The following is a 20,607-nucleotide window of genomic DNA, read 5'->3' on the forward strand; positions in this document are numbered from 1 at the left end:
TTTTTTGAGTCTTGGATTTTATAGACTATTTGTGTGTCGTCAGCATAGTTGTAAAACGTGAGGCCATGTTTTTCTATGATTTTAATTAGTTGAGACAGGTAGAGGTTAAATAGTAGTGGCAAGAAGGATGATCCTTGTGGGAGTCTGCATGTCGATTCTCTTAGGCTTCATTTGAAAGGTTTCATCCATATTGTTTGTTTGTTAGGAAGGATTTGATCCATAGTAAGGCGTGGTCGGTGATTCTGAATTCTTCCAGTCTTGGGATGAGGATGTCGTGGTTAACTGTCGAATGCTGCAGAGAAGTCTAAACGTATCAGAGTGGTGCTGTTGCGTTTGCCTTTAAATCATCCCAGATTGAGATAAGTGCCGTTTCTGTTCCTCTCATTGGTCTGAAACCTACTTGTGCCTTTTTTTTTGTATTTTTTTTGTATGAACGGGTATGTTGTTGAAGTTTGATTTTTTTTCTGCAGTCTTTATTGGTCCTCCATTCTAGTTCTAGTTTTAATTTTTTCCTTTTCATGGCGCCTAGTGGGGTGAACCATTTTGCCGTTGCTCTATCGCGGGATAGATTGAAAGGTTTTTCTTTGGCGATCTCGGCAATTGTTGTGGTGATCCAGTTGCAAAGTATATCTATTGTAGTGTCTAGGTCAGCTTTGTCCATAGTTATTGCTTGTGGTTTAGTGAACTCCAGTAGTTCCGTTAGTTGGAGTTTTTTATGGTTCTCCAGTTTCTTTTCATGATGATCGGTAGCTTTTCCCGTTTCTTGGTTACTGGGGAGGGCAATGTGATTACGAAGGGGATGATGAGTTCGTCGCTCAATGCATGTAATAATTTAACATTGAAAGATGCACTCTTGTCACAGAGTGGAACACACCCAAAAATAAATATACCACACACTTAGCTTCTTACTATCTATTGGTTCCTCTGTCTCTTCCCATAATGCTTTATAATTATTTCAGTTTTACTTCCTCGGTCCTGGGACAGCGTTGCTCCCTGTTACCACCTCTCAGTTGGTGCTTAACTAATCTGTTTACCACTTTATCCATCAGTGTAACTATCTCTATTGATACATACATCTATGTTGCTAGCTCTTCACTGCTGTGGTATTATATTGCTGCCTCTTCTCTGCTAAAAGCTTGTTCACATGCTCTACTGTTGGAATCTCTCTTGTTGGGTGAAGATGCAGGATAGGGTTTGAAAGGTAACGGGGTCTGCTTTTGTTTGCCCTTTTGAATAAGAAAAGTGCATTGGTGTTACGTGATGGGCCAGCATGGCAGGAGTGGTCTGTAGGATTGATTGGGGGCACTGGGCTCTGGGGGGCTTTTGGGAGTCAGAAAAGCTAAGGAATAAAGTGTGTTTATTAGGGGAGTCTGGATTTCTCGATGTGTGGTCAAAAGGAGTGAGACTTAACCCGAGATTTGATTGGCACTCATGGCAGATTCTGACGACAATACTGATGACAAGTCGAAGGGCTTTACTTGTGCAAAAATGTAAACTTCACTGCATCACAGTAAGTGCCAGTAGCATCACTGCATTGCACATAACTGATGTTGCTATTATCAAGCTTAATAGCACGCATTTTGACTACTTAAAAAAGAAAGGCAGAGACGGCCCTGTTAGAAGTCAAACATATGCATGCAGTTTGATATGGCCTCATAGGATGAACCCACTTGGCAGAAGCAAGTAATTCCTTTTCTGCCGCACAGTAGTAAACTCCATATAAAGTAACAGTTGAATTTGAAAATGCTTTGGACACATTGAAGCTAGTAATGCAAAGAAAGCACTCCACAACATTACGTTCCTTGGCACCACTTCTTCATTCACACTCTTATGTCTCAAAAATATGCAATTTTAAGAGCATACCATTTTGTATTCCTGTACACATAAGATCAGGACTCCATCTAAACAAATGCAATAGGATATCACTGTGAAAGCCACAAGTGTTTATTTCATCCCGACATTGGACAACTAGAGCTCAATGCAAAATGGTATTAATAATTTGAAAAGGCTATTTAGTTTCACAAAGAAAATATACCTGTTTCTGCACATCAAGCAGACATAGACCAGTCAGTTTTAATACAAGCAATACTTGGTAATTTGTTTTCCTTAATAACAAGCACAGATTGAGAAGCAAATGGGGGCTTTAAAATGCAAATTGTCCAAGCCAGTCTAATTGCACAATATTAACAAATAAGAGGTGAGAGTTGTTAAAGGAAATTGCCCCTCCTGCAATGTTTGTATTATCTGCTGAAACGACCAATTAGCAGTCCAGTTACAAAGGTATTGTATTACACAAAGAAAGTTGAGGAAAAGGATTTACAGCACACCCCGAGGCACTATTGCAGAGCGCCCTTAAAACAGCTGCAACACTTTGCCTGCAGGGGTATTACGACAGCCCTCAAGGGTAGCGGCTTCCAAAATAAAATGGTCCTGGCTCCCTTTACTGTAGACCCACAAGAACGCTGGGGTACACAATACATTTTCTTACAGGTCTACATTGACTGAATTAAACCAACACATTTAAAGCTTCAATTAATAGGTCAAATATCCCTGTGCAACTGAGGAAATCTAATGTGTCTTTTGAACTTTAAATGGGGTTGTCCTAATTCATTGGAGCCACTGCAAACATGGAAACAAATCTCTCTCTCAATTTTCTTCCAGTTTGCTGACAAATCTCAGCTCCTGTTATACTCTGCTCCCAACTGTTGGCGGTGGTAGGCAAGTACAACACACTTTTCAAAGCAGGCACCTAAAACTGCTTTTGGGAGCCTCTGGAACGCATCAACAGGGAATTTTGAACCCTGCAAGGCACTCTCGTAGATAGGGCACACTCGTAGACACTGCTGTCATTTAAGAGTGCTCATTTGAGGAGCCATTCCCAGAGACTAGGCTCTACCGCTGGCGAGGCTCTCCCATAGACAAGGCCGTCTCTCAGACGAGGCTCACAGTCAGTATTGTGGACAATCTCTCGTTGTCAAGCCCATCGCTGAAAAGCCCGTTGTTGACAAGGCTCTCTCGTAAAGTAGCCTGTCATTGACAAAACGTTCTCTGAGGAGTATTTCTCGCATACAAAGATCTCTCGTGAACAAGCCTTTCTCGTAGACTAGGCTTTTATGTAGACAAGCCTCTCTCGTGGGTGAGCCTGTCGTTGACGAGGCTCCCTCATAGACAAGACTCTCGTAGATAAGGCTCTCTTGTAGACAACGTACAAGATAAAATGTTGGCTTTCACTGTCTACAGCTGATCTCGTGGGCGACTCCTAAATATCCCTTTTGCCTTTGTTGTGGTAAATCTTGTTAACATAATCTGAAAATTACACTTCCCTCATGATGTCGCAATTCCTCGGAGTTGCCGGTATCAAGCCTATACCGTTAAAGATGCATTGAATGAAGAAATAACTCTGACTCTGCGCCAATTCATTTTTGAAAGTTGTATGTTTTATTCGATCAAAGGTTAAATCAAAAAACGCCCTGTTTGCCATTTAAATGATTGTAATTGTCTTATCACTGAAGTGGAATCTTGTAAATAGGATGGTAGTAAATTGGCCCTTGGTTTAAGTATTACATCCAATCCACTTCTATGCCACCTTATTACGGATTTGAGTATCCCGGGATGTTATGCCAGTTTGAGCTCAACTGCAAAACAAGATATTCTTATACAAATCAGAGAATACGTAATTAGGTGGCATAGAAGTGGATTGATTTCTGATGAAAAAGCGTTCCTACTCATCAATGATCCAGTAACACCCACAATGTATTTCTTACCTAAAATACATAAATGCTTTGATGTTATACCGGAAGGACGCCCGATTCTCAGTGGAATCGGGTGGGTGACAAAGAACCTATCAGAATATTTGGATGTAATACTTAAACCAAGGGCCAATTTACTACCATCCTATTTACAAGATTCCACTTCAGTGATGAGACAATTACAATCATTTAAATGGCAAACAGGGCGTTTTTTGATTTAACCTTTGATCGAATAAAACGTACAACTTTCGAAAATTAATTGGCGCAGAGTCACAGTTATTTCTTCATTCAATCTCTCTTGTAGACAAGCCAGTCATTGATGAGGATCTCTTGTAGAAGAGGATCCCACATAGGCTAGGCTCCCTCACAGATAAACCATTCTCGGATAAGAGATGTTGCTATTATCAAACGAAATGGCACTCATTTCAACGCATTGTAGACCATGCTCTCCCGTGGACAAGCCTTTTTTCTTTATGGATAAAATTAAAAAGTAAATTAGACAAATGTCACTTTAAGCAGGGGTTTCAGACGCACCATGCACATTCGATGTACAAACCCCTTTACTGTGTTAAAATCTTTGAACAAAGATGGATTAAAGAGCCAAAATCAAAGTTGTGGGCAGAGAAAGGCAGAAGACTTCTCATTCGCCTATATTCTAAAAATATTTGTTAAAAAACTGCAAGTAGAGCACGTTTGGAAAGGCTCTCTAAGATCAGTCATGATGGAGAGAGAAGGGCACACTTCAATGGACTCTCGCCTAAAGGAACAGAGTAAACTTGTGCCACACACCAGGGGAGTACCAAGAGTGTAGAAGCCTCAACCCCCACAATAGTAAAGTACTTATCTGTAGCTTTCAGAAGATGTAAAGTTGACATAGGTTAAAATTCTCTTGGAGAAAACGTAAAGTAAGACCTTTGGAGAGGACTCCCAGCACTGACTGTGCGGTAAAGAATCTGAAGATGGCCTCCAGGGGTGGAGCTATAGGAGGCACTGCCTACTCGCTGAGGGATTAATGACCCAAAACACCACACAGAACACTAAAGTGACTGCAGTTTTTTTCTTCATTTCAAATGAAACTGCTTTAATGTTACTGAGTATTCCCACTCTGACGACGGGGAATATTCAAACAAGCATGTGAATCTATGAAAGATTCCATGCTGGAGAACTGATGCATACCTAAAAACTATGCCTCTTATTCAAGAGACGACACTGATCACGAGGATATAACAGATAGTTTGACATTTTCTGTATGTCTGTATTGCCAGCAGTATATCAAGCAGAAGAATAGCAATTGTCTCAGAGAAATGGGTAGGCCTAAATCGTAGTAATCTTCTTAATGAAAGGAGTTAAGTGGAAAACTGCGAAAAGTGGAAGGTTGTTCCAATAGCCTTCTGAGGAATGATATGAAACCTTTATAAAGTGGCTTTCAACTCCCCTTTGCTTGGCGTGCCCAAGCCATGGAGAGTTTTTCTACAGTCAAAAGACATCGACACACTTCTTTTGCTTGCATTAATCTGCAGAGAAATTCCTGGATACTTGAATGTTCGAAGAGGGTGGGACGGACAGGTGTAGAAGACAATGCATTACTTACCGTAAAAGCATTTCTGATGGTTGTATCTGCTTAGATTCACATGCTGTGCATAGGTCCGACATCCAGTGGTCACTGCGGAGTATTGCATTTTGTTTTTCGTAGTCGAAAAGGGGACGTCGACAAGGCGTGTCTGTAACACTATCCCTATAGTGACGTGTGTTGTACCCACAATCCCTCACGCGTCGAGGTCCCTCTGTTTGTATTTTTCTGCCCTGAGGGAGCCTTCTAGACGGGAGTGAGTACAGAAAAGAGAGAAATATAGAAAAGGATGTCTATGTTCCTTCCATCCAAGCGGGGAGGAAGGGCGGGCGCATGTGAATCTAAGCAGATACAACCATCAGAAATGCTTTTACGGTAAGTAATGCATTGTCTTCTGATGTTTGTTAATCTGCTTAGAATCACATGCTGTGCATAGACTAGCGAGCAGTACCCGGAGTTGGCGGTGGGTAATGAGAAGGAACAGTAGAGAAAAGATGTCTTAATACTGCCTGTCCCACCTGGGAGTCAGATCTAGAGTGTGCATCTAGACAGTAGTGTTTTGTAAAGGTGTGCACAGAACTCCAGGTAGCCGCTTTGCAGATGGACTCAAGGGGAACATTTGCAATGAATGCTATGGACGCCCCCGTGCCTCGAGTAGAATGTGCTCTTGGCCTAAAGGGCAGTTCTCTCTTAGCAAGAGTATAGCAGAGAGTGATGCATTGAACAATCCATCTAGAAATAGTGGACTTTGAAACTGCATCCCCTTCTCTTCCTGCTGCCACCGAGACGAAGAACTGATTAGTCTTCCTCAGTGGTCTGGTTCTTTCCATGTAGAACAGGACCGCTCTGCGGACATCTAGTGTGTGCAGAGTCCTTTCTCCCAAGTTGGAAGGATTTTGAAAGAACGCTGGTAGTTCTATAGACTGGTTTACGTGGAATTTTGAGATGAATTTCGGAGCAAACCTTGGGTGAGTGCGTAGAACCACTTTATCTTTGTGAACTGTAACAAAGGGGTCTAGAACAGAAAGAGCCTGTAGTTCACTTACTCTCCTGATGGAGGTGATAGCTATTAGAAAAGCAGTCTTAAGAGTGAGGTCTTTAAGAGATGCTTTGTGCATGGGTTCAAATGGTGAGCCCATGAGTTTGGTAAGTACCACGTTAAGGTCCCATCCGGGAGCTGGGTCAGTTATCGGGGGGTGTATTCTCTTTACTCCCTCCATGAAGGCCTTTATAACAGGGATCTTCCACCACGACACTTTGAGTTGGGAAGTGGTGTATGCAGAAAGTGCCGCTAGGTGGACTTTAATGGAATTGAACACTAGACCTGAATCCAATAAATGGGTCAGGTATAGAATAATATGTGTGGGAGAGCAGTCAATTGGGTTGATGCTCTTTCCTCTGCACCAAATGACAAATCTCTTCCATTTGCTAGAATAGCAGTGGCGAGTGTTAGGTTTTCTGGCTTCCCTGAGGATGTCCATGCATCTCTGTGGGAGCTGTAGATGTCCAAATTCTATGATCTCAGGAGCCAGGCTGCTAAGTTCATGTTCTGGGGGCATGGATGCAGAGTCCTGCCCCTGTCTTGTGACAGCCTGTTGTACGGGCAGGGGAGTTTCACTGGGGGAGATAGAGACATCTCCATCAAGTGAGCGAACCATGGCTGTCGGGCCCACATTGGGGCCACCAGTATCATGGTTACTTGTTCCTGGTGCATCTTGTGCACTAACTTGTTGAGAAGGGGAGTCGGGGGAAAAGCGTAAACAAATCTCCCTGACCATTGAATCGACAGACCGTTCCCCTTGGATTGGTTCTGGGGGTACCTGGAGGCGTAACTTTGGCATTGTGAGTTCTCCAGGGTTGCGAACAGGTCTATTTCTGGGAACCCCCATTGCGTGAAGACGTCGAAGACGATGTCTTCGTGCAGTCGCCATTCGTACTCTTCGGGCAGGGGGAAATCTCTGCTGAGTTTGTCTGCCAGCAGATTGAGTTCCCCTGGTACATGTTGTGACAGATGGAACATATTCTGTTTGAGAGCCCACTTCCATATGTTTTGGGCCAGTTTGGACAGTCCTGGAGAGTGGGTTCCCCCCCCTGCTTGTTGATGTAATACATGGCTGTGGTGCGGTCTGTAAGGACCATCACTGTCCTGCCTTGTAGGTGTTCCTTGAAGGCTTTTAGCGCCTTGAACACCGCTAGTAGCTCCAGAAGATTGATGTGTTTGGATGCTACGTTCGGAGTCCACTCTCCGTGAACAGTCTGATGGGATAGGTGAGCCCCCCATCCTGTGAGGGATGCGTCTGTGGTTAGAGTGGCTTCCGCCGCGGGTGTGGCAAAGGGTTTCCCTTTTTCTAGGTTTTCCTTTGTCCACCACCGTAGCGAGAGAACTAAAGCCTGCGAGACCACCACTAGGTCGTCCCATAGTCCGCTGACCAGACACCACTGGCTGTTGAGCCACTCTTGCATTGGGCGCATGCGCAGGCGCGCGTGAGGTACCAAATAAATACACAACGCCATCATGCCTAGCAAGCGCATTGCTTTGCGTACCGTCACGTCTCGACCGGTTACATATTGAGGGATCTGAAACAACATGTTTTGGACCCCCTCTTTGGAGGGGAAGACGAGGCCGTCCTTTGTTTGAATTAGAGCCCCTAGGAATTGTTTGATTTGGCTGGGGTCTAGGCTGGACTTCTTTTCGTTGATGGAGAAGCCCAACTGGAACAAAAGGTCTACAGTCTTTTGGGTATTGGAGAAGCAGGTTTCGTAAGAATCCCCTGTTATGAGCCAGTCGTCGAGGTAAGGGTAAACTGGGATGGACAACCTGCGCAGGTGGGCCGCTGCCACTGCCAGTACCTTCGTGAATACCCTTGGTGCTGATGCTATGCCGAAGGGTAGCACTCTGAACTGGTAGTGTTTGCCCTCTATCATGAACCGGAGGTATTTTCTGTGCGCTGGCAACATTAAAATATGAAAGTATGCATCTTTCATGTCCAATGTTGTCATGTAATCTCCCTGTGATAGCAGTGGGATCACTTCCTGTAAGGTCACCATACGAAACTTTTGGGGTTTGATGAACTTGTTCGCTGGGCGCAGATCTAATACAGGGCGCATGGTTAGATCCTTTTTGGGTACAAGGAAGTACACTGAATAAATACCTTCCGTTACCTGAGATAGAGGCACGACCTCTATGGCTCCTTTTTCCAGCAGTTGTTGTACTTCTTGTAGAAGGATGGCAAGATGTTCCGGTGACATGCGTCGTCCCCTCGGGGGTTTGTATGTTGGGGAACTGTTGAATTTGATGCAGTATCCGTGGGCTACGGTGGAAAGTACCCAGCGGTCTGACGTTATACCCTCCCATGCTAGAAGAAAGGATGTTATCCGGCCCCCGACCGGTGTTGCATGGGAGGGGACGCGAATCTTCGCGTCACTTGGTGGTGTTAGGGGCTTGGGAACCTCTGGGGGTGGACCCTCGCCCTCTTCCTTTGCCCCGGCGCTGTCCTCTTTGGCTGTACTGGCCACTATTGGTCTGGAAACTGGTGGCAGGGTACTGTTGCTGCTGGTTTTGTTGTTGGCGTTGGCCACGAAAAAAGCATTTGTTGCCATAGCCGCGCCTGGTAGAGGGCTTAGAGATTTGGTCAAGAGTTTTGATAGTATCGAACTCTTTTTTAGCCATCTCCAGAGCCTCATCCACCGCTTTCCCGAAGAGGCTAGTCTTCAACAGGTTTATTTATTAAAGACGCCTGTGTCTCCGGTTTGAACCCTGAGTTGCGCAGCCATACGTGGCGTTTTAGGACTATTCCCTGAACTAGGGAACGTCCCGCAGTTTCTGCCGCATCCAGAGAGCTCTTTACAATACTCTGGTTGACCTGGGTTCCTTCGCCAATAGTTGAAAGCAGGCGTGTACGTAATGGTTCCGGCGCTTCTTCGGCGTCTTTGCGCAGTTTGGCCCACTGCGCGTCCGCATAGCTAGCGAGCAAAGAATTGTTGTTGGCAATTCTTGCCGAAAAGGCGGCCGAGGATGTAACTCTTTTTGCAAGGGCATATAACTGCTTGCCCTCCTTGTCAGGTGGTGCCTCACTGGTGGAAAGTGGTACCCCTGCCCTCTTTCTTGTGTTGGTTACTACCAGGGAATCCGGAATGGAATGTCCCCTGATGTACAGCGGGTCTGAGGGTGAAGGAGTGAAAAGTTTTTCAATTCTAGGATTGACCCCTCTGATTAGTGCGGGTGTGGACAGCGAAGGGATGATTCTTCTCTTCACCGAAGCGAGGAGGGGAATTGTCTGACTGACCGGGGGTTTCTTCTTAATTACCCTTTCTACAAAGTCTAATTCAGGGGAGAGCTCCCCAGTGTCCAGTTCGAAGTGTGCTGCTGCTCTGCGCAACAGGGCATTAAATGTGGGTTGATCGTCAATGGGAGACGTGTTTCTAACAGGTGAATTGTCAGGAGGATTTAGGTTCAGGACATCAGTGTCGGAATATATTGATGGGGATTGCCAGGGGTGAGAAGGTCCTTCTTCTGGATTTTCTCCGAAGCCTTCTCCTACCAAGTCTGGGCTGTCTTCCAGACCTTCCTCCTGGTTCCGTCCCTCTTCCTCGTCCATAAAATCATCCTCTTCCTCAAAATAATGTTCTTCCCCAGTGAGGTCATACACACTATGGAAGTCTGAGGCTGTGTCCTGGTGGGGATTGACTAGTCTTGGAATTTTGCCCCTGGGGTCCTCCTGAGGCCCTTCTCTTATTCTCTTTGGAGTGGGAGGGTTTTGGGTATTCATAAACCTCTCCATTCTCTCCATGCAGAGATGGAGCCTTTCCATGGTTTCATGGGGTACCCCCTGAGCGGTCTAGCGGGGGAAAATTGGTGTCTTGTAGCTGAAAACGGCTCGACCTCTCCCACAACGTTGAGGAAAGTGTCCCGTCGCCTTCCGAAAAGCCTTCAGGTGTGCTGGGAATCCCTTCGACTGAAGGAGATCGTCCCTGTGTTTTCGGCGTGTCTTTCGACCTTTGCGTAGCGCTCGACGAGTCTTTCGGCGTACGCTTGTGGGCGTCGGCTACCACGATCCTCGCCAAGCTCTCAGCGACTCGTTTGTCAGCGGAGGGTTGTGGTTTCGACGTTATGGGTGTCGATCGCTCTACGGCAGCATGCGCTTTCTGCTGATGCGCTCCGGCCGATGATTTGGGGGCGGCGCCCTTATTTGCCGAAAGCCCAGTCGCTTGTCGCGGCTGCGGTTGCGAGAGGGGCTTCGAACCCAAACGGTCCGAGGAGGCCGCCGGTGAAACCTGCGTCTCCTTGGGAGCTGATGCTCTCTTCGCCTTCGGCAAAGAAGAGCCATGGGTCGTGTGCTTATGTGTGGTCTTGTGTGCGTCAATGTCGCCGGGGTGTTCATCCCCATAAGCAGGGCGTGAGCCGAGCCCGTCGGGGCCGGGGACAGACGACGAAGCGCGTGTGCGCTCTCTAGGGGGGTTTTCGACTTCCATAGCGGAGGTCTTGGTATCACGTTCCTCGTCACTGTCGGAGGTAGCGACGGTGGGTGGAGCATCGGCCTTCGACATAGCGTAGGCCGCCCACCTCTTGACCCTACGGTCTTTTAGAGTCTTCGGCTTAAGAAGCCGACAAGCCGTGCAACCTTCCTCTTTGTGATCGAGGGGCAAGCAGCGGTTACACCCTGAATGCTTGTCCTTCCAAGTAAACTTGCCCTTGCAAAGCGGGCAAAACCTAAAGGGTGTCCTCTCCATAGCCGAGGCAATAAAACGTGATAACCACCCCAAGGGAAAGGAAGGGGAAAAGGAAAGGCATTCTCAGAAAAGAACTAGAGATGTCCCACGACCCCCACTCTCCCTACTGTATTTGGCCTGCGAGGCCAGGCCACGTGTTCGGGAACGCCGAAGGATCTCCTCCGCTCGTCCCCTCCGTCGAAGATCTTGCTCGGCGGAGACAGCTTCACAACAGCGTCGAGGGGGGGGATCGATATGTTCTATATTAATATAGGAAAACGACTAAAGGTCGAGGCGATGAAATCTGCAATGTCTCTCGAGGAGCTTTGCGTAAAGGCGACCAGTAGCTGGGTGGAAAAAAACAATCTGAGGGACCTCGACGCATGAGGGATTGTGGGTACAACACACGTCACTATAGGGTTAGTGTTACAGACACGCCTTGTCGACGTCCCCTTTTCGACTATGAAAAACAAAATGCAATACTCCGCAGTGACCACTGGATGTCGGACCTATGCACAGCATGTGATTCTAAGCAGATTAACAAACATCAGAAATTGGGATTTCTTGACCAGGAGCAAAATGCAACTCCTGGGTATTAGGCATCACCCGTTAGGCAGAAGCTGCGCTGGGGGAACCCAGAGCTAGTACATAGAGCTTAGCAAATTTAACTTTGCGTAAAATGCAAACTAACTTTTTGGCCATTTATTTATTATCCAATATGCTTTAAATGTTCAAGCGTGTCCTTTATTCTCTTGTATACACATACCCAAACCTACACAGTTAATATTACATAACTATTCTCTTGATGCTCTTGCCCTTGCCCCCGTCATGAGGATCCGTTTGAAGTCCAAAGCAAAGTACAATTCCTGGTATGACTCCGACCTAGCTGCACTTAAAAGTAAGTGTAGGGAGGCTGAAATGAAATGGAGGCCTTCTTGTTCATCCTGACAAACTGGCCTGTCACCTGCTCCAAAGACAATACCGACTCTCTGTCCTCACCAAGAAGAGAGTCCACATTCAAGCCTGTGTCTCTGCAGCATCTAACAACTCGGCCAAACAATCTGCAAGGAGCTGGCCAACCCTACTGCAGCCTCTACCCCTCCTGTTCCCTCACAGACTCTTTGCAATGCCCGTGACTCTCACTTCATCTCAAAAACCCAGGACATCCTGTCCACCCTCTCCTCTCCTTCCTCTCCCCTCTAGTCTCTCCGTCTGTGCTTGCTGACCCTCCTTCAGTCACCACCCACCCTCCTTCCTTCCTTCTCGTCCTTTTCTCTTTTCTCCCCCGATGAAGTCGCTAGACAAGTCCGATCTATGAAAGCCACGTCCAAACAGGTTCATACCTGTTCCTCTAAAACAATCAAGGACCACATTGATACCCTCGCTCCAGCCCTTGCCGATTTTTGCAACCACTCCTTCGCCGCAGGATCCTTCCCCTCCCCTCTGAAGCACTCCCTTGTGCGCACACTTCTCAAGAAACCCACAGCTGATCCTTCTTGTCCGGCTAACTATCGCCCAATTTCCATTACTCCCTTTCTGGGCAAACTCCTGGAAAAGCCAGCCATCTCTCAGCTTAACCTTAATTCTGATTCTGTTGGCTCTCTCCATGACCACCAGTCTGGCTTCAGAGCGTCCAGAAGCACGGAAACTGCTCTCCTGAACATCCGTGAAGATCTGCTCTCCAACCTTTACTCTAACATTCCCTGTGTCCTCATCCTACTCTATCTCTTTTCTGCCTTCGACAGTCAACCATACCATCCTGCTCAACTGTCTCCGTGATAACCTGGGTATCTCTGATCACGCTCTGGCCTTGCTGACCTTTTTTCTCTCTGATCTGGAGTCCTTCCTATCATCTATCTCCCTCGCTACCTGTGGTGTTCCCCAGGTGTCTAACCTCTCGCCCTGGCTTTTCAACCAATACCTGGAAACTCTCACCCACTGCCATTTTCTGCTCAAATTTCCAGTGCTACGCTGACTACACTCCTAATTTGCAGGCTGCCCTCGCCCACCTCCTCTCCCTCTTTTATCTCGGATTGCCTAACTGCCAATCGAGATTGGTGTGTCACCAACGATCTTTGTCTGAATTCCAGCAAGGCGGAAATCCTCCTCATCGGCACACCTTCACCAACCTTTGCCCTCACTCTCTGGCCGGCCGTCTCTTGGCCCTCCTCCTACCCTCATCTGCAAGGCTAATAACCTCAGGGTCATCTTTGACTCTACACTTTCCTTCTATGCCCACATCTATGATGTCTTTAAAAAGTCAAACTTCTTACTGCACCTCCTCAGAGGTACTTTGTCTTTCCTCTCCTTCCCCCAGAAGCTCACCGTCTCCCAAGCTCTGGTTCTCTCTAGGTTGGATTATTTTTAACAGCCTCTTTCTAAATCTACCTGCCCCTACTCTCCGCCCTCTGCAACTAATCCAGAACAGGACTGAAAGACTTGTCCAGATCCTCAAGCCCTGGGATTGTATCTCTCCAACTCTGAAATCTCTCCATTGGCTCCCAGTGGATGCAAGGATTCAATTCAAAACCTTCTCCATTGTCCACAAGGCTTTCTGGGGCCTGATTCCAAAATACCTTCAGCTATCCCTCTGCAAATACCTCCCCTCTCGAGCTCTTCTCTCCTCTACCTCCAACTCCCTCAGGGTCAGTCGTTTTTTAAAGAAACAAGCTAGGGGTAGATCTCCGTCTTCGGCTGGTGCCTCCCTCTGGAACAACCTCCCTGCCACTCTAAAACATGAGGAGAACCATCTTCAGTTCCGGAAGCACCTCAAGACCTTCCTCTTTGCTTTTGCCTTCGCGCCCCCTCTCCCCTGCTGATCTGCTCTCTCTCTCGGCACTGTGCACATGGCCACCTCCTGTCCTCCATGCCCAGGTACCTGCTTACCCTGCCAACCCCCCCCCAACCCCCCGCTCTGCCTCTGGACGCACCCATTGCACTGGGGTCTGCATCTGTAACCATACAGTCCCCCGCCCCTTTTTTCTTCCTGCACTTATCAGACCTACTCTGTCCGCTGCCTTAAACACAGCACTTGCCACTTGCTGGCTGCACTACCACTGTTTGTTGACTCTATTACTTATCTGTTCCTCCTTTGCTCTGCACTTTCCATTTCTACCCCCTTCTATGCACTTTTCCCCTCTCCCTCTCCTATGCACTTGCACATTCTCAATGTCACTGGGCCTAGTAAGATCATTGTTTTGTTCTCCCCTGTTCCCCTCCCTTGCATGGTCGCGCTCTGAAACACTGGTCTACGAGCGCAATAGAAATAAAATATCAACTCAATAGCTATGTTTGCATGGCACCACTTGACTGGGGAGTCAGAAGTAGCTCCTTGTAGCTGTTAGTTTCAAGGTAACCATGCTCTCCTTGTCTATAACCAGGAGCTAAACAGCTCCTGCTAATTTCGAACCCGGGACGGATATGGGATGCAGTGGAGACGAGAGCTTGTAGCATGTTAAAAAAGACTGAGGGAGAAAGTTCGTTTTTTATTAAGCAAACAGTTAATACAATATGGAGTCATCTACTTTGCAATCTCGGTTTCCAAATCAGTAGTAAACTGTAGATTAGGTATCTTGCAATCTTTCAGAATACCATGGCCAGCAAATAGATATCAATTGGGCAGTAAAGCAAGCAGGAAAATAAAACAGTTGCTCTCCAATGACCAATTTCACAATGTCTATCACTGACACTGTCATACCCAATGTAGGTGGTGCTGGTGCAGACACAACCAGATATGATGCATTGCTTACCAAAAAAGAACTTACCATGCAGTATTAGCGCACATTCCATCAGGGCTGCGTAGCTCACATCTTCATCAACGACAGCAACGGATAAAGTAACCACTGTCGCCGCTCCGTGAAAAACAGCCATGGTTTGCTTCTAAGGGTTGGGAACAATTATTGAAATTAAAGAAACTGCACAGGATTCATGCTCTGAAAGCAATTGTGCCAGTCAATTGTTTGTTGAATGTCCATTTGTGCAAATGACTGCTTTTCAAAAATGCCACCCCATTAAAACATTTTAATATCGGGAGCAGATGACAATTGCAGCGTTCCAAAAACCATTGTAGCAGAGTTGCAGGCCCATTACATTGTTCTTCTGAACCTGGCAACTAAAGCAATTTTAAAAAATAAACTTTCCAGTTTGTTCAGGCATCTAATAAGGTCCATCTCCTTCTTTGACAGCTCAATGTTGCGTCCAATCTCTTAGCAACCCTGTGTGAAGAGGTGGTCACATGCTTTCTGCACTGTTATTTTGAATGAGTTCTCTGGAAGCATAACCAACCAACCATTCCTACGTTGGATGTAAATTCTGCATCAGAACATATCAAGAACCAACATTTTTGCAATTTAAATTCTGAATATTTACCAGATATTCAAAATATAATTCAGGTGCTATCCTGTTTCATAGAATAAATGTAAACATTTTTAAAAAAGCTCACTAGGCCTTGGTCTAGCGGACAATAATTCAATTAACCTCCCTTTTCACCTTTCCTTATGAGCCCCTTAAAAATTGCATAGCTCTCCAACTTCAATAACTCAATCACTAGAACTACAAATCAAGGGTCAATCCTTGGCATAGCAAGTCGACGGGAAAAAACTGTTTCATACCTCGTGTCAACGGTGTCCAGTCATAATTTCGAAAACATAATTTCGAAAGTCAAAAAAGTCGAATCAAAAATGTCGAAAAAGAAAATGTCGAATTGTTTTTTTTTCGATATTTTTTTTTTTGGGCTCTAGTTTCTGTGAAAAAAATAGGTAAAAATTAAAAAAAAAGGGGGGGCTGGGGGGAACCCCCCATTTCGAAAAAAAAACGTCATTAAAAAAAATTCGACATTTTTTTTTCGACTTTTTGACTTTCGAATATTTTGTATTCGAAATTATGTCTATGAACCGTTGACACGAGGGATGTGCCATGAACAATTTTGGCTATTTGAGAGGTGCGACAAATTGTAGCGTCAATATTACCCTACAGCTCCATTCAGAAAAATAAGCCTGCCACATTCGCTATCCTCCCAGTTAGGGAGATGTATCAGTTGTATGCTTAATCCCCTCTCCTTGTGAGACTCCCAACTGTTTTGCTGGTCTTCTGGACCTTTCTCCTCATCTCCTAAATGAGGGGAGTCTTTTATCCGACTCATTCATGCTTTTTGCTCCGACCATGGAAACCATGTTCATTGTGTTACTTTATGGAGTCATGCTGAACTGGGGTGTCCAACCCTGCCCTTTAAGACGAGGTAGCAATACTTAGAGACGGATGGAGATGCAGAATATACTCAAACATCAATAATCAAACTGACTCGGGGAGTTGGCAAAGAGCGTCTGTTTTAATATCAATTACCTAAAACAGGGAGTTACAGCGAAAATCAACGAACTCACTCGATCTTCACACTCAATTGTATATTATAAAAAAAACAGCCTTTATACTAAAAACCCGTCATCATTGACGTCATCCTACGTTGCAAACTACAAAAACCTACTTGGGAAGGTGATAGGTTTAAAGGGACCATCTAGGTATATGTTCCATACTTGTTGGGAAGGTGATTGGGTCTCTAACATCAGGTGGGGAAACAAAGCCCTCCTCTAGTGAAAGTTTCTACGAACGTCAAATACACAACGTCCCATTGGTTAGAAAAACTATAGCGCTCTCTACTACGTGGCCCTCGATAATTGGATGGCACCCTTGTACCCCTCTGTAATATTCCACACAGGCAAGCAGCACGCAGGCTGGCATCCGCGTGCTGGTGGGCTGGTCATAACCATAGCTTCCTACCAATTAGCCTGTCATCTATCATCACCCTTGCAGCCTGCTAGTCAACTAAGGATTTGAACTTGGCCTTGGAAATGTTCTCTGTGCTTGAGAATAAGAGAGAATATAGGCATACTCTGTCTTCTTGGTTTCGATACAGCTCGTCCCAGTGTCTATTTTCATTCAACCACGTGACTGCACACCATGTTTTAGAGCCTTTCTGCATTTAAAATACTATTAAATGATGAACCTCTGACGTCTTCACTGTTCTCGCTTGTCACCTAAGACAGGAGTTTTGTTCTTTTCACACGTTCAATAACCACTGCCTGCACATTCAGGCCCACGGTGGCCTTGACCTCCTGGTCTTGGGCCAACTATGCCTTTCTTTGATTCACCTCCATGGTTAAGTTTTCGATTTCCAACTGCGACACACTGAAAAATCCTTTCTGTTTACGGGATTGAGCTCTGCTAAAGTGTGTTGTGGAATCATCCATAGTCCATACATTTCCTATGCATATACCTTGGCGCATCGCTGCAATCTATTCACTACATAGCCAGCCTTTAAGAATACTTGGTCTACTTGCTTTACTGCATCAGCACAATTATAAAACAACTTGACGTTTTCTTCATTATTTCTGTAGCATGAACAGCTTCATCTCGAGCCCAAAATGTTGCTCATCTTTAACGCCTCCTCTTTAGAGCCTATAGAGTGTTTATGTTCCTTCGTCTCTGCATCTCTTCTGAGTGCGTCAGCTCCGCTCTTCATGACATCACCAATCTGCTCTTTTGCTCAATTTTCACACTTCCTCCGGGATTTCATTCAAATGGCCATCATACTGTTGCGAATGCATGTATGGCTTCCTATCGTACTTCAAAGATTTTCTTTGGTATAGGTATTTTCACTGGTACTGCACGTGTCTCACACTCTGGCTCCCTACATATAGGCCGCATGGGGGAGGAGCTTTGAGTGGGGGTACTTGCTCCACCTCTACAATGCTTTCCTCCATACCTTTTTAAAAGCGTCTGTGTTTCACTTTTGCAATACACAGCTCCCTCTGTGCAGTGAGCTGGGAGCCCTTTGGGATTTCTTTTTTATATTATTACATTTTCTTCAAGAAATACTGTTCTCAAGGATACCTTGTATCTTTCTTAGCTTTTCCTTTGGAGAGATCAGCACAGACCACCCTATGTGGAGTGGGGAGGGGATACCTGGTATCCCCTTTCTCATTTCCTGTAACATCTGTTAAAGTAACAACCCTATAGTTATGGCTGGTGACAGTGGACATGTTCTACCTTGTGCTATTTCTACTCACAGGTTATCTTGTTAACTGCAGCTATGCACAGAAGGGTTACCTTTGTTCCAACATGGTGGCTTCTTCCTTTTTTCGCCATTGCATGTGTGGTTCTTTCTTGAGCCTTCTCCCATCCTGTGAGGGGTAAGCCCGGATTTGAGTTTTGCCTTCGGCTGGAAGTCTTTGTGTAGCCCGCTGAGGCTCCAGTGTGTGTGCGCGGACAGGAAGCATGGAGGATCCCGAAACTCGCTATCCTTTGTCTTCGGATGTGCATGAAAGGAACCAATTCCCACCCCTTTCTGTAAACTGAAGGAAGAGGATGAGTGTGAAATTCTAACAAAAGGTGATGTTCCTGAGGCAGAACTACAACGATGAGGCCATACTAGACCGAAACACGTGTCTGGGGTTGCTGTTGGTGCGCTTGTTCAGAGGAGACTTGCCTAGCCTTTTGGTACTGGACTGCCTACGTGGGTACGACCAGAATGATATGCAAATACATATTTCTCCTCTGTGAATGGTACAGTGAGCCAAAACGTGATTGTAGACCCTCCAGAGTTGGCACCTTTCCATACAGCAGGTTATTTGTCTGCATCCGTTCTCGGTAGAGGGGCTACCAGACTTTCTTTTAATTCATCAAATGTATTCATGTATATTTGCATATAAGTTTGAACCTAAGAGCACTAACAGCATGTTAGGTTTGGAACCCCTTGCTCCATTGTGGGTAGCAAGGACCCAAAGCAGAGGCTTACTTAGCTTATTTTGAAAATACTGTGGCATAAAGAGAATATAAGAAACCTTAGGAAGTGGTAAATGCAATGTCTACACAGGGATTGGCCATATGGGGTTATTTTTTGCACCTTTCACGCAGATTCGATCAGACGTGAGGATGTGGGAAGGATTGCAGTGAAAAATAAATCTGGTGCCGTGTTGATCCCAACTGTTGGGGTTATTACGCCCCCTGATGCCTCCTCGGGTCAGGTAGGTTAGTTTTCCAATGTCGAGCCTCAAAGTAGATATGTAAATCATTGCCCTTCTATTATAGACACTGTGGAGGGAGTGAAATACAGCTCATTTATATTCAGGGATGCCCTACTCATCTATTTTTACTGAGCCGCAAGCTACAGCCAGTTGCCACTTCTGCACACCTAACACCTGGATGCATAATGTGAAACAGATATTAGTGATGGGTTCAACCACAAGGTGTGGCTTCATTTTGGGGTGCAAAGGATGTACTCTTTAAAAGAGCACTTGTAATTTTACTCATGCTACCATTCATATTCTTTCATGCAACATCCTGTTACTTTTGTTTGATAGGTTCAAACACTAACTCGCTCTGTACTCATATCCTGGACCTTGGGCTGATGGTCCATTGTGTGTGAGATCATTTATCCCAACCCTAACTGGAATGCTACCTTTGAGTCTCATTCTTTTTTTCCCCAAAAACGTTATTTTAACAGACTGTGGGACAAGGCATGTACAAATAAACTGTGCATTCTACACACATTAGCGCAGATTACAGAGCATGACATTCCATATTACATCCCACTACCCCTGCAAGCCTCCCATTTCAAGTTGCTGCACAGCAGCATGCAGTTCACCTTGCTCTGAACACAGTGCTCCAGACCAATGCCCCTCCCTTTAATGAAGACGTCACACAAGTGAGAACTGTCGTATAAGTGGAGGTTTCGCAACCATGGCCGGGTATTTCTCTTTGTACAAAAAAAAGGCCACCAAACTGATACATTCTTGGCATATCTCACATTCTTGGCATATCTCCCTTCACGCAGGGCAGTGATTTTATCTGCAACCAGAATGTCCCATATTGTTACCGACCACATTTCAGCTATCGGGCCTTCGGAGTTCTCCCGATTAAGGGCAATGGTCATCTTGGCTGCTAAGAGAAAGTGCCCTATCGGGGTGGCCATGGGTCCCGATAAGGAAAAAACACCACCCCCAGCATCCTCCAGCAACACCATCAGGGGATTAATTGGCAAGGACAGACGCGTTCTCTCATTTTTGCTACTCCCTACTTCCAAAAATTGTTAAGATTTCCTGCACTTCCATACCATGTGCAAGAGACCCCACTCCATTACAACACCGCCAGCAATTAGTAGAGTACTCCGCTGACCTATGATGCAATCTCTCCGGCGTTAGGTACCAATTGTAGCATAATTTGTAGGAACTCTCCAAGTCGGGTGCACATTTAGATGATATGCACAGCCAAACATCATCTATTTCAACCCCAACATCTTCCTCCCATTTACGCATGTAAGGTAGACGCATTATTGTGTCCTGTGAAAAACTAGAGGGTGTTTCACAACCTAGTCCCTGGGGATCCTGGGAAAGGCCACCGCTTTGGATCCCGACCCTGGGGGCGGACAAGTGAGGGAGGAACACCTGGGGAGGGGGTCCTCAGGGAGTGGGGGAGTTCAAGGAAAGCATGGTATCAAACAGTGAATACAGACAAGTGATCACAGTTCAAGGGTGCTTATTTAACTTCAATGGGTTGGTTAAACGCCTATCGAACCCTAAATCTAAG

General features: G+C 45.8%; 1 protein-coding gene across 1 annotated transcript in view; it reads right to left on the reverse strand.

Moving 5' to 3' along the window:
- The window catches only part of NCAPG2 (non-SMC condensin II complex subunit G2), a 1,155,695-nt gene that overhangs the window by 1,027,974 nt on the left and 107,114 nt on the right, over positions 1-20,607 (reverse strand). The window contains exon 4 of the mRNA XM_069647980.1: positions 14,793-14,907. Within this exon, the coding sequence (XP_069504081.1) occupies positions 14,793-14,907 (115 nt within the window). The remainder of the gene's footprint in view (positions 1-14,792; positions 14,908-20,607) is intronic.

Source organism: Ambystoma mexicanum, chromosome 2q (genome assembly GCF_040938575.1).
Source record: "Ambystoma mexicanum isolate Mex_15411 chromosome 2q, UKY_AmexF1_1, whole genome shotgun sequence".
In the NCBI taxonomy this organism is placed as follows: Eukaryota; Metazoa; Chordata; class Amphibia; order Caudata; family Ambystomatidae; genus Ambystoma; species Ambystoma mexicanum.